At 38.1% G+C, this 15,602-nt stretch overlaps 1 protein-coding gene across 1 annotated transcript in view; it reads left to right on the plus strand.

Annotated features, from left to right (window-relative positions):
* The window catches only part of LOC121379436 (WD repeat-containing protein on Y chromosome-like), an 87,905-nt gene that overhangs the window by 8,106 nt on the left and 64,197 nt on the right, over window positions 1-15,602 (plus strand). Inside the window, exon 2 of the mRNA XM_041508076.1 lies at window positions 11,364-11,428. Coding sequence (XP_041364010.1) covers window positions 11,364-11,428 — 65 coding nt within the window. The remainder of the gene's footprint in view (window positions 1-11,363; window positions 11,429-15,602) is intronic.

Raw genomic sequence — 15,602 nt, forward strand, 5'->3', positions numbered from 1 at the left:
AGTTAATCACTTTATTGCCTTGTCTCCATGTTTGCGAAAATATCAGGCCAATCTTTTAATAACATTGTTTTATGTAGCCTGATTGATGCATAATGTTCCCGGATTAATTTTTAATTTACTTTTTTTCTTCTTTTCAATCAACCACACCTCCACACCCCAAAAGACAATTAAACTACACCAGTATTGAAATAGTAAGTCATTTCAGACAAACCCAAACAATTAATAAGAAAATTAATTAATGAACAAATGAATGAATGGATGGATGAATGGATAGATGGAAGAATTAATTTGTGTCTGATTAAATGAATGAATGATTGGATGAATGAATGAATGAACAAATGTATGGCTTTATCTGCATGGATGGATGGATGGATGGATGGATGGATGGATGGATGGATGGATGGATGGATGGATGGATGGATGGATGGATGGATGGATGGATGGATGAATGAATAGATGGATCGATGGATAGATGAGTGATAGTTGTATGAATGGTTAAATAGATGAATGTATGGATGGATTATTTAATGAATGAATAAACAAAGAAATGAGCCAGCCAGCCAACCAATAAATGAATGAATGAATAAATGGACAAATGAATGAATAAACAAAGAAATGAGCCAGCCAGCCAACCAATAAATGAATGAATGAATAAATGGACAAATGAATGAATAAACAAAGAAATGAGCCAGCCAGCCAACCAATAAATGAATGAATGCCAACCAATAAATGAATGAATGAAGCCAGCCAACCAATGAAATAAATGGACAAATGAATGAATAAACAAAGAAATGAGCCAGCCAGCCAACCAATAAATGAATGAATGAATAAATGGACAAATGAATGAATAAACAAAGAAATAAGCCAGCCAGCCAACCAATAAATGGACAAATGAATGAATAAACAAAGAAATGAGCCAGCCAGCCAACCAATAAATGAATGAATGAATAAATGGACAAATGAATGAATAAACAAAGAAATGAGCCAGCCAGCCAACCAATAAATGAATGAATGAATAAATGGACAAATGAATGAATAAACAAAGAAATGAGCCAGCCAGCCAACCAATAAATGAATGAATGAATAAATGGACAAATGAATGAATAAACAAAGAAATGAGCCAGCCAGCCAACAAATAAATGAATGAATGAATAAATGGACAAATGAATGAATAAATGAAGCACAAATTAATGCTTGTTTAATGACACCCCAGCATGAACAGGCTATTTCTGGTGTAACAAAGGCCATGGTATGTACTATCCTGTATGTGTGATGCTGCATATACAAGATCCCTTGAAATAGTAACCTATTGCATGATGGCAGCGTGTTTCCTCTCATTATCTGTGTGATCCATAACCATATGTCCGGCGCCATATAACCATGATTAAAATGTGTTTAGAATGTTGTTAAATAAAACATTTCTTCCTTTCTTTCTTCCTTCTTTCCCCATCATGAACAAGTGCATAATATAAATTTATCATTAACACTACATATACCGTGGCTTTGTTTATCTGCATAAGTGAAGATTGATAAGCAAACAGACAATGGTGATAAGCAGGAGATAGGAATGGTATGAAGTGGCTGGCCTGGTGTGTGACAAATACACTCTTCACCTCTGTTTGTTTTCCTAATGGGCCTGTATTTCACTTCACCAACAATCTCCAACTGTTTCCACTTGCCATTGTAAATCACCTCTGGATTATGACTTTATAACTTTACAACCAGCTTCTTATCTTAAAATTCATGTCAATGGCTGACTGTTGGTCATGATTAAGTTAAGAATATATTTTTTCTTTCTTTGGAACTTAACATATCTTTTGTTTGCTGTACAGAATCAGATGTGGAATTTTCGTACTTTTTTTTTTGTCACTGTGATTTGTGAAAAAACTTTTTAAATGAAGACTGAAAACAGGATTTTGGTTGCAGGAATCAGAAAAATCCCAAGATTGATTTTTGAATGTGAAAGCAAATGATTAGCTTCTGTTTTTATCGAGATTTGTGATTCTAATGCCTTATTATATTGTTCAAAAAACCCTCTACAGGCTATTGTGATTGTGATAACTTCTATTCATGATTTTCTTATTCTTTGGTTTTCTCTACAAGAAAAAAAAAAGTTTAAAGTTTATTTCTCTACAAGAAGACAAAAATGTATTTAGTGAATTATTATTCCTCAAGGGTCTAACTTGTGAAAATAATATTGTAAAAAGATTATTAGGCTATGTTTTACAACCAGAACTTCAGCAAAAATATATATGGAACTGAATTTTAAAAGTTAATACTTGTTATTTTATCATTATTCGATTGACTTTTGATACACTTGAGGACATTTATGAACATGTTGATATATATAAGCATTTGCAGTATTTGAAGTAATATTAACTACAAAAAAATATTCTATCACAATGCTGATGTGGAAACGAATGGAAAAAATGAAATCTATGTCATGGGATAAAGTAGACAAGGAATCAGATGATGAAGATAATATTATTCTTGTTCCAAATAAGGTGAATATATTATTCTTGTACCAAATAAGATAAATATATTATTCTTGTACCAAATAAGGTGAATATATTATTCTTGTACCAAATAAGGTGAATATATTATTCTTGTACCAAATAAGGTGAATATATTATTCTTGTACCAAATAAGGTGAATATATTATTCTTGTACCAAATAAGTAGAATATATTATTCTTGTCCCAAATAAGGTGAATATATTATTCTTGTTCCAAATAAGGTAAATATATTATTCTTGTCCCAAATTAGGTGAATATGTTATTCTTGTCCCAAATAAGGTGAATATATTATTCTTGTCCCAAATAAGGTAAATATAATATTATTCTTGTCCCAAATAAGGTAAATATATTATTCTTGTACCAGATATGGTAAACATATTATTCTTTTAGCAAATACGGTAAATATATTATTATTGTACCAAATAAGGTAAATATATACTCTGTCAAAAAAAAAACGCATAGGCAAAATATTCATGGAATTATCTCTTTAATACAAAGCGGCATAATTTCGTTATTTATGATCGTATCATTTGACAATATGTGACAATGTTCTTGCTATGGACTGATGGCAGTGGAGGCGTTTTCGTCACCAAACAGCATCATACAAGGGCGCTGAAATCAGTACCTTGTGTGGCCACCAGCAGCAGCAATCACTGTGCGACATCTTCTTGGCACAGACTTAATGAGTCTCTAAATCCAGGCATGTGAAATCCTAGCCCATTCTTCCTGCAGTGCATGTGACGGTTGCGGAAGCGTTTGAGGCTCCGGGTCACTCTGGCATACACGTCTGTCCAGTTTGTCCCATAGATGTTCAATGGGGTTGAAATCTGGCGATCTTGATGGCCATGGCAGCACATTAATGTTCTCATTCTGTAGGAAATCCATTGTTACACATGCTGTATGCGGCCTGGCATTGTCCTGCTGAAAGAGTTCTCTCTGTCGATCCAAAATGGAAAGCATGTGACAGCGAAGAATGCTGGTGTATGAAATGACTCCCCACATCATGACACTCCCTCCACCGAATCTGTCAACTTGGGCGACGCAGTTGTTGGCAAAATGTTCATTGCGGCGTCTGTAAACACGTTGTCCATCATATCGCTGTAGAAGGAAACGTGACTCGTCACTGAACCATACTCGCCACCAGTTTCCCAAGTTGCACCCCTGTACATTCTTGCACCAGCGAACATGTAAATGTCAATGTTGATGTCTCAGGACGGGGCCAACATAGGGTCTCCTAGCCCATAAACCAGCTTCTCGAAGTCAGTTCCGAATGGTTTGTGCAGACACTATTCTCAAACCAGGTATGCATCCAGCAGTGTTTGTTGCTGTGGCAATTCGGTGACACAAGTGCAGAACCCGGATGTAGCGATCATGTGCTGCAGTTGTTATGCAAGGTCTTCCACTTTTGGGCCGGTCTTCAGCTGATTGAAACTGCTGGTACCTGTCCCAGAGACGTGAAATGGTGCTCTGATGGACATTCATGTGACGTGCGACTGCTGACTGCGATTCACCTAACTGGAGGCAGCCTATTGCAATGTTTCGATTCGGCAGGTTTAGTCTTGGCATCTTGTAACTCGTCTACGTTGAAATGGAAATGAGGCATCATTGCAAGCATTGCAGCTTTAAATACCCATCACTACCCCAGTCTTTTCCCCGAGTTTCACGTGCATTTGCCAAAATCTGACCGATTTCCTGCAATTGTCGCACAACGTGCCACAACGTTCATTAAATTTGTTTTTGGGTGCATTTGGGCATGCTGTCCCATTCCAGCAACATTAACAAACATGGTCATTCAGCAACATTGTATAAACAAACACTTTTCTTCTTTCCCTGTCATTTCTTTTTTTGACAGAGTATATTATTATTGTACCAAATAAGGTAAATATATTTATTTTTTTACCAAATAAGGTAAAGATATTATTCTTGTACCAAATAAGGTAAATATATTATTCTTGTTGCAAATAAGGTAAATATAGATAATATTATTCTAGTTCCAAATAAGGTAAATATATTATTCTTGTTGCAAATAAGGTAAATATATTATTCTTGACCAAATAAAGTTAATATATTATTCTTATTCCAAATAAGGTAAATACCATAAAGTACTCTTCTAACGAATTTGAAGGGACCATGATAATTAGTTTGTTATAGTAGTAGTTCTTTGTACACATTTGAAGAAGTTGGCCATTTTCATTTCAAGTTTGCCATATTAGATTTTTTCATTTAAAACACCATATATAATATAGCATACACAAATTTTAACACTATTTATTGTCAACAAATGTTACAAAATAAACACAAAATGCCTAAATAGAACTTCAAATCAAAATTTCATTTAATCACTTTTTAAAAACAAAAGTGTAATTTGTTTTTGTCTGTTTACTTAACAATAGCCTCATAACTGGCAAAACTGTTGCAAATGTCAGTGAGAATTCTTTCGTTATGGTCATTTCTTTTGACAATAATTTGTCTAACAATATTGTCATGTGTCGGCTCCTCATCAAAGACAATTCCTTAATCAGCTGTCAGTTAATCATTCCGGTGTACTAACCCAAAATATATCCCCCCCCACCCCCCCCCCCCCCCCCCACCCCACTAAACTAGCCTGTTTTATACCCCAGAGTATAAACAGGACTAGCCAGAATATACCTCGGGGTATAAAACAGGCTAGCCCAGAATATACCTCTCTAGTCCAGATTATTTATTTATTTATTTTGTATACAGGTTAGTAATACAAAATGAGGGTTAGGGTTAGGGGTATAAAACAGGCTAGCCCACTTAAACCCCGGGTATAGTTTGGCAGGGGGTATATCTTGGGCTGTTATACCAGGTGATAACATGAAAAATCGGGGTCACCAGGTTACTGTGCATTTTGTGAAGAGTAGCTAACAATGTGTCATTGTCAACGTCATTTGAACTTTGTTGATAGTCTTTTTGATGGTGCATATAAAAGATCCGTTGCTACTAATGGAAAAATGTAGCCAGTTTCCTCTCTAGGACTATAATATGTCTGAATTACCAAATGTTTGACATCCAATAGCAAATGATTAATAAATCAATGTGCTCCAGTGGTGTCGTTAAACAAAACAAACTTCTTTATCATTTCGGCCTGTAGTGCTGTTTTAAAGTTGAAGTAATGCCCTGATTAATTTCTGTAAAGTGCAATAATGTAGAAGTGAAATATGATTGATGCGCTCTAGGCCCGTGCTTATAAAACTTTCAAGAGTTCAGACAGTCTCTAATAAAGTCTGAAGACTTCAACATCATGGTAACGTCATTAGAAATTAATCTAGACTAAAATATTTAAAGTATATAGGTAGCATATTATGAAATAACATAATGTTAGTAGACCTCCGACCATATTATTGGCTCAACAGTATGGAATGACTATATGTTTTTGCATTGAAACTGTAATAAATTTTAAAAATATAATAGTAAATATGATGAGAATTGACATTTCGTGTTGGAGAATGTCATCTTTTTTTTTCATAGAAGTTTTACCTGATATGGGAGGGTACTCTATGTATTAATTAAATATTATCACTGATATACAGAGTACATTTCCTTGATTAACGTCATACTTCTGCTGCCCATGTAAGTGGCTGCATGTCGTAAATGCTGTAGAAAAGTGCCACCAGTATGTGTGCGGCACGTCGGCAATGAGTTAAATTTACAAAACGATAAGAATCAATGCAAAAAAAACAAAAACCCTCCAACAATTTGTAATGTTATCTAAATTTGATAGAAAAAATGTGGACCTTTGGAAATTTGGAGACGTGCATACGCACCTGTCACCTCTCCCTCCCCAACCCCCATGTACGGGCTTGCATTCTCATAGACAAGTCAGTACATAACAGGGCCGTTGATTTGGCAGTGATTAAGATGAGAAAAATTTAAATCCACTAAGGGTGATGAACTCTGCTACATAGACAAAACTTTATTTGAAATCCTCCCATCATAGGTTAAAATTTGTCAAGCTTCAGTTACATTTGAACCCAGTGTACTTTTGTACCAGACAGCCTGTAGTGCACACATGTATATACGGTACATGTACTACAGCCTTTGATGCACAAGTCACGAGCCACTGATTGGAATGGAGGAAAAACAATAAGAAAGAAAAATAAATAAATGTTTTATTTAATGACACACTCAAAACATTTTAACTACGGTTATATGGCATTGTGCAGATGGTTAATGGCCACATATGATAATTAATTACAGAGTCACTAAGGGATCTTTTATATGCACCACTCCACAGACAGAAAAGTATGTAAAATGACCTTTGATATACCAGTTGTGGAACACTGGCTGGAACGAGAAATAGCTCAATGGGTCCACCAACAGAGATAGATCCTAGACCGACTGTGTATAAAGCGAGTGCTTTACCACTGGGCTACGTCCTGCACCTCTATCAATAGTGAACAATCCCATGACTCATCACACCTCAGGCGAGTGCTCTACCACTGGGCTACGTCCTGCCCCTCTATCAATAGTGAACAATCCCATGACTCATCACACCTCAGGCGAGCGCTCTACCACTGGGCTACGTCCTGCCCCTCTATCAGTAGTGAACAATCCCATGACTCATCACACCTCAGGCGAGTGCTCTACCACTGGGCTACGTCCTGCCCCTCTATCAATAGTGAACAATCCCATGACTCATCACACCTCAGGCGAGCGCTCTACCACCGGGCTACGTCCTGCCCCTCTATCAATAGTGAACAATCCCATGACTCATCACACCTCAGGCGAGTGCTCTACCACTGGGCTACGTCCTGCCTCTCTATCAATAGTGAACAATCCCATGACTCTCATCACACCTCAGGCGAGTGCTCTACCACCGGGCTACGTCCTGCCCCTCTATCAATAGTGAACAATCCCATGACTCATCACACCTCAGGCGAGTGCTCTACCACCGGGCTACGTCCTGCCCCTCTATCAATAGTGAACAATCCCATGACTCATCACACCTCAGGCGAGCGCTCTACCACTGGGCTACGTCCTTCCCCTCTATCAATAGTGAACAATCCCATGACTCATCACACCTCAGGCGAGTGCTCTACCACTGGGCTACGTCCTGCCTCTCTATCAATAGTGAACAATCCCATGACTCATCACACCTCAGGCGAGCGCTCTACCACTGGGCTACGTCCTGCCCCTCTATCAGTAGTGAACAATCCCATGACTCATCACACCTCAGGCGAGTGCTCTACCACTGGGCTACGTCCTGCCCCTCTATCAATAGTGAACAATCCCATGACTCATCACACCTCAGGCGAGCGCTCTACCACCGGGCTACGTCCTGCCCCTCTATCAATAGTGAACAATCCCATGACTCATCACACCTCAGGCGAGTGCTCTACCACTGGGCTACGTCCTGCCTCTCTATCAATAGTGAACAATCCCATGACTCATCACACCTCAGGCGAGTGCTCTACCACCGGGCTACGTCCTGCCCCTCTATCAATAGTGAACAATCCCATGACTCATCACACCTCAGGCGAGTGCTCTACCACCGGGCTACGTCCTGCCCCTCTATCAATAGTGAACAATCCCATGACTCATCACACCTCAGGCGAGCGCTCTACCACTGGGCTACGTCCTGCCCCTCTATCAATAGTGAACAATCCCATGACTCATCACACCTCAGGCGAGCGCTCTACCACTGGGCTACGTCCTGCCCCTCTATCAATAGTGAACAATCCCATGACTCATCACACCTCAGGCGAACGCTCTACCACTGGGCTACGTCCTGCCCCTCTATCAATAGTGAACAATCCCATGACTCATCACACCTCAGGCGAGCGCTCTACCACTGGGCTACGTCCTGCCCCTCTATCAATAGTGAACAATCCCATGACTCATCACACCTCAGGCGAGTGCTCTACCACTGGGCTACGTCCTGCCCCTCTATCAATAGTGAACAATCCCATGATTCATCACACCTCAGGCGAGCGCTTTACCACTGGGCTACGTCCTGCCCCTCTATCAATAGTGAACAATCCCATGATTCATCACACCTCAGGCGAGCGCTCTACCACTGGGCTACGTCCTGCCCCTCTATCAATAGTGAACAATCCCATGACTCATCACACCTCAGGCGAGCGCTCTACCACCGAGCTACGTCCTGCCCCTCTATCAATAGTGAACAATCCCATGATTCATCACACCTCAGGCGAGCGCTCTACCACTGGGCTACGTCCTGCCCCTCTATTAATAGTGAACAATCCCATGACTCACCACACCTCAGGCGAGCGCTCTACCACTGGGCTACGTCCTGCCCCTCTATCAATAGTGAACAATCCCTTGACTCATCACACCTCAGGCGAGCGCTCTACCACTGAGCTACATCCAACTCCAATCGAGAAAAATATTTTTAGAACTAAAGTGCTGCATGTACAGTATTTGGCATTCCATACCATAAAACAGTTGACCGTTACTGAGGCATGCTAACAGGCATAGAAACACAATATTGATAGCACTTAACATTTTATTATGCAACATGAAAATAAAAGAGACTCATAAGAAATGCCTTTTATTTAGTTTTCTCTGTCACTAATATGATTTACCGACTCTTTTATTGTACGGTGAAAAGTAGACTGAGTTTTTAATGATGTCATGTTTGTAGTCCTTGTGGCTATTTATGGAGTGCTGAAACTATTATCCATGTGAAGTGCTGACAGTGTTATGTTTGTGGAGTGATACTCTGTTGTTTATTTGACCTTGGTAACTAGAACAAAAGTGATCTAATAAAAGATTAAACGGGTTCAGTAGAATATGAATAACCCAATCATTTTAAATATGCTAATTTACTCTTGCGTAAAAATGCCATATTTACTGAGTCAGAAAACATTGTGAAATAAGTAACTGAAAAACAATTAACCTAATAATGATTAACTTTAGATAGCATCAAATGCTGTGCAATCCTTCTTTTAAAAGTATTTTGGTAAGACATGTTTTCTGTTTATTTCTTTTCTTTCTTTTCGTTTAAATATTTTTTTATTATTATTTTTTTTTTATTCTTTTATTTAAAAAAACAAACTATTTAACAGTCATATCAAACACCTATAATTACTGAGTCATATTTAATTTGGGGGAACGGAGGGGGGGGGGGCAAAAAAGGTGTCTGGACCTGTCCAAGATAGTATCTAATGTTCACGAAGTCAAAATTCAAAAGCCCTTCTAAGGACTATATATCCACCAACAGAGGTTCACACAGCTTGGACTGAACTAATAATCAGATTACTAAAGTCTGACGTTATAATTAGATCAAACTGCTTCAAATTATGTGCCAAAATAATTTACAAAATTCTTGTGCACACCATTTTTTATTAAGACGACTTAAAGGGACCATTCCAAATTCTGATCCTCCAAAATCCCTTGCATGCTCTTCTGGTCTTTAGATTGGTGGTCTGCCTATGCTCCCTTGCACTTGTTATTTGCCCCTTCTTTTACCTCCCCAACTCTTCTGTCTAGGATGAAAGGAAGTTCTGGCCCACACAAGAATATGTGCCCATGACAGGCATACTCTACAACAGCTTGGTCTTCGGATTGGGCTGTCTGTGCTGCCTTCTTTTGCCACACTAACTTTTCTCCTCTCTAGGAGGAAAATACTCTACAACAGCTTGCTCTGAACATGCATGTGAAATTATTTCCAATCTAATCCATTTAATGATGTTTAATAAAAAATTGTAACTTTGGCACCATGCGTATTCTACAGTTCAGTTAATATTAAGATTTACACAAAAGCTTGTAGGGTTTTTTTTAGGATGGGAGTAACATTGTTTTTCACACAAATATTTGAGATGTGTTGATGATGGAGTATGAATAAAGCCAAACAAGCAATGAATCAATGAATAAACAAACAAACAAACAATTTGTTTTTGTAAATTTTGGTACATTGTACAATGTATTTGTAATCTGTCTCATGACAGGAAGCATTAAATGAACAAAAAATAATAACAAAAGTTTGTTTTTGTTTAACAATACCACTAGAGCACATTGATTTATTAATCATCGGCTATTGGATGTCAAATATATGGTAATTTTGACATATAGTCTTAGAAAGGAAACCTGCTACACTTTTTCATTAGTAGCAAGGAATCTTTAATATGCACCATCCCATAGAGAGGATAGCACATACCACAGCATTAAATGAATAAAAGTGAAGATCCAGCCATAACCAACAACCAATCAAATGTCATCTATTTTAAGCCAACCAATCAGCTGAAGCAATTCTCACACTGCAATTTTTAAAAATAAAATATTACCTCCCTCAGATATTTAGGTCCTATGGGTAATATTGAAACTGTTTACCAGTGGAAGAAGTTTGTTTTGTTTAGCGACACCACTAGAGCACATTGATTAATTAATCATCAGCTATTGAATGTCAAACATTTGGTAATTTTAACATATAATTTTAGACAGGAAATATGCTACAGTTTTCTATTAGTAGCAATGGGTCTTTTATATGCACCATTCCACATACCATGGCTTTTGATATACCAGTCGTGGTGCACTGGCTGCATGGAGAGAAAAAGAAAGAAAGAAATGTTTTATTTAACGATGCACTCAACACATTTTATTTGCGGTTATATGGCATCAGACATATGGTTACGGACCACACAGAGTTTGGGAGGAAACCCGCTGTCGCCACTACATGGGCTACTCTTTCCGATTAGCAGCAAGGGATTGCATGGAGAGAGAAATAGCCCAATGGGTCCACTGACGGGGATCGATCCCAAAGCAACTGCGCATCAAGTGAACGCTTTACCACTGGGCTACGTCCCGCCCATTTAGCAGTGGATCTACTGTACTGAACCTTGTTTGACCTTTTCTTTTGTTTTAGGCTGATTCTCAGGAAGTTCCAAGACAAAGAAGGAAAAGTTTTTCAAATCCTGAAAACATTGAAAAGTGAGTACATGTATTTTATGGGCTATTCACAATTATTGTATTAACATTTTAAACTAGCATACAATCCTTTATGCTTTTTCATTACCACCCTCCTAAAAATACTTCATTTTTATTTATTTCATAAGTGTATTATGCTGACATTAATCCATGTCACACATTTGTTCAAGCTGATCCATTCAACTGCTTGTGTGTTTTTCTCATTCCAACCAGTGCACCACAACTGGTCAAAAGCCATCGTATGTGCATTCCTGTCTGTGGGAAAGTGCATATATAAAAGATCCCTTGCTACTAATGAAAAATTGTAGCAGGTTTTCTCTCAAAGACTTTGCCAAAGATACCAAATGTTTGACATCCAATAGCCGATGGTTGATTAATCAATGTGCTCTAGTGGTGTCATTAAATAAAACAAACTTTTTGTTCAAGCCGTAGATTGCTTTTTAAAGAATCTACAGCAGAGAGCAATGCAATTTTAAATTTCTATGCATTCAGATAAGGAATTCAACAGACAGACTGAATTTGCACATTTACAAGTACAAAGTTTTTAACCCACGTGGCAGCTCATGTGTTTAATCAAATAAACATGTAATTTAACCTTTATAACCTGATTCTAGTGATAGTAATGTATCCAGATGTAGTATAACGAATACTAAATCGGAAATTATGGCCTGTTCAGCACATGTATCAGGCTTAATGCCAGCCATCTACTGAAGATAATTTTCTAACCAACTCATTCAAGTTAGGTCTGAAAGCATCCTGTCATTTTGGGTTATTAGTTTTTAAAAACATTTCTTGCTATTTTAATACATTTTTCATTAAAATTATATAAAATTATAGTTAATTTGGCTGTCATGCTTTAACTTTTTGTAATGAATAATGGATTAAGTTAGAGAATGCATTTGAAAATGTGGCCCCTGCGCGTGCTGTAACCTCACCGTGGTGCAGGGGTGTAACATTCTCTTTGAGAATGGCCAATACAGCACAAATTGAAGTTTAGAGTAAAAGTCAGTATCTATCTGTGATATTTGTATTTGTATTTTTGCACAGTTCTTTACACTGTTTTTATTTATATCTTGAATTTTTCTATCGATGTTGATCATCACCTTATTTGTTTCCATTACCATAGTTTGACACCCAACAGCCGATGTATTTTTCGTGCTGGGGTGTCGTTAAACATTCATTCATTCATTCATTCATTTTTGCAAATGTGGATTCATGATAAATAAACTCAACTCATAATGACTCATGAAATAATTTTGGTAGGTAGATAGGTACAATGGGTTTACCATGCTTACATCATTATCCTATTAAGGTTCAAACATGTTCATTGTGGGTACAAACTCTGACATAGCCATAGTTTGTACCCAAACCAGGATGGGGATGGGGAAGTAGGGTGGGGTGGTAGGCTATGGAAAATTTGGAATAACCCTTAGTGAAAAGGAAAGTTAGATCAAATATTAACAAGCCAAAATGAAAAAGAATAGATCTGCGAAGCTGAAAATTTCTATAATTTTGACAAAGATAATCCAAAAATTAAAAACGAAAAAAAAAGATAAAAAAAAATTAATGTTGACAATTTTCATTTCATTTATAGTTATTTATATCCAATTAAGGTTCAAGCATGCTGTCTTGGGCACACACCTCAGCTATCTGGGCTGCCTGTCCAGGGCAGTGGGTTAGTGGTGAGTGAGAGAGAAGTCTGTGTAGTGGCCTTATGCCTACCCATTGAGTTGTTAAACTCACCCTGGTGGGAGTTGCTACTGGGAGGCAAACCCAGTACCTACCAGCCTTAAGTCCAATGGCTTAACCACTACACCACCGAGATCAGTAAATTTTGACATTCATTTCAACTTATTTCCGTGCTTATTTCCAATTACGGTTCAAGTATGGTGTCCTGGGCACACACCTCAGCTATCAGGGTCGTTTGTCCAGGACGGTGGGTTAGTGATTAGTTGTTAGAGGATAGTGAGAGAGATGTCAGTATAGTGGCCTTACACCTACCATACCCATTGAATCATTAAACTTGCTCTGTCTGGGAGCTGGTACTGTGATATGAACCCAGTACCTACCAGCCTTAAGTCCGATGGCTAAACATTTAGACAAATCTACACTTGTTTGTACGTTCTCCACTACTTTACTAGCATATGGTTTGTATACTTGTTACAATGATAACAATTGTGAACAGCTCTTTATAATAACTATGAATTACTCATGTTATACTGTTTTTATTTAGTAAATCAGATTGTTTGGGATTCTACATTGTAATCCACCTGTACCTAAAAAAATTTAACACCAATAAATAATATTTTGTAATTTTCAGTCTAATACAAACAAATCTACAGTGCCTGAGTCCACTGATAGACTTGTGTATCGGGCAACATTTTGTTCAGTCAGAAGAGTGCTTGTCTCAGGTGCTTGGGTTGTGAGGTCAAACCACCTCAGTGGACTCATCTGAGTTTATTTTTCATCCCAGCCTGTGCCCACCGTTTGGTATATCAAAGGCCTTGGTATGTGTTATCCTGTCTGTAATACACCTGTCATAAGGGGGGGGGGGGGGATTTGTTTTAGAAAGGGCTTAGATTCTATGACCAAAGCACCTATATGCCGAACCACTGTGTTATCAACTATAATAAAATACCTTTAATTACTGATAAAGTTCCCCCATATTTTGTACAGACAGAAATCTTGAAAAAAAATTCATTACAATGACACTGATTCTACATATTAGATGATAACTATGTCACCTATATCGACTTCACTGAGATCACCTAGGACAAAAAGCATGTAATTTTGCACCAGCTGCCATTTTGCCTTTTTATGGAATATTCTCCAAGAGAGGTGCATGAAAGGATGCGACGTAATGTAACAATGTCATAACATGTGTTGTGGTATAAAAGGACTCGTGATGACATTATATTAATTATGTCACATATTTCAGAGTATTCCATAAAACAGTAAAATGGGAAATGACGAAAAACTGCATACTTATTGTCCTAGGATATCTTGGCAAAGTCAAGATAGGTGACATGTTTATCATCTAGTATGTGAAATTTGTGTCATTGTTATAGTGTTTTCCACAATTTATGTCTGGACAACATGTGGATAAAATCTATTGATAACTAAAGGTAGGAGAATAATTTATAATAGTTGTTAACAATGTGGTTCAGACTTTAATGCAAGTGTTCTACCAACTGAGCTAGATCCTTCCCCTGTTCTGATGTCTACAGAAGCTCAAGAGAAAATTGATGTGACGTTTTGGCACACCGGTTGTTCAACATTAGTTAAGTTAACCAGTAGTTAACAGAAATGTTCAAAACCAAGGACTGAATCAATACAAATAATATTGAAAAACATAAAATTCAGACTTCATTTAAAACACCTAAAGGTATCCATACATAATAAAATCTAAAGCTTTTTTCATATTTGTGCAAAAATAATTAAAAAGAAAATATTAGACTAACCAAGGGTTAATTTAACTATGCTTTGTGCAACTGGGCCTGAATTTTTATTGTAACCTGGAGCTGAAGTAATTACAAAACTTATTGTGGTTGAAAAACCTATAAAATATATACTCTTCAAAAGAAGAAACGCAAAACCACATTGTCGTAACATTTGGAGAATTGATTTAATTATTGAATGGTGAGTCCGATAATTACCAAATGTTGCAGGATTGTTCACAATTCACTCTAGTCCATTGTGAGTAAGTGATAGGACACACCACCAAGGTAAAGGTCATCTGGAGTCAATACCGGGTGTGGCCTCCGCGTGTGTTGACAACTGCCTGGCACCGCCTGCCCATTGAAGCAACCAGAGTACGGATGACGTCCCGGGGGATGGTGGCCCACTCGGCCTGCAAGGCTGCTGCCAGCTCGGGCAGGGTCTGGGGCTGTGGTTGTCGCTGTCGGAGGCGTCGGTCCAACTCGTCCCATAGATGCTCAATTGGGTTCAAATCCGGTGATGTCGATGGCCAAGGAAGGACATTAATGTTGTTGTTCTGTAGGAAAGCCGTTGTGAGACGTGCTGTGTGAGGCCTGGCGTTGTCATGTTGGAACACTGCGTTGGCGTTGGCCATAACTGGAACGATGTGTGGCCGGAGGATCTGGTCAATGTAGCCCTGTGCATTCAGGTTGCCCTGCACGTGGACCAGGTCAGTTCTACCAGTGTGTGAGATGGCTGC

The sequence above is a fragment of the Gigantopelta aegis genome, chromosome 8, assembly GCF_016097555.1.
Source record: "Gigantopelta aegis isolate Gae_Host chromosome 8, Gae_host_genome, whole genome shotgun sequence".
Classification (NCBI taxonomy): domain Eukaryota; kingdom Metazoa; phylum Mollusca; class Gastropoda; order Neomphalida; family Peltospiridae; genus Gigantopelta; species Gigantopelta aegis.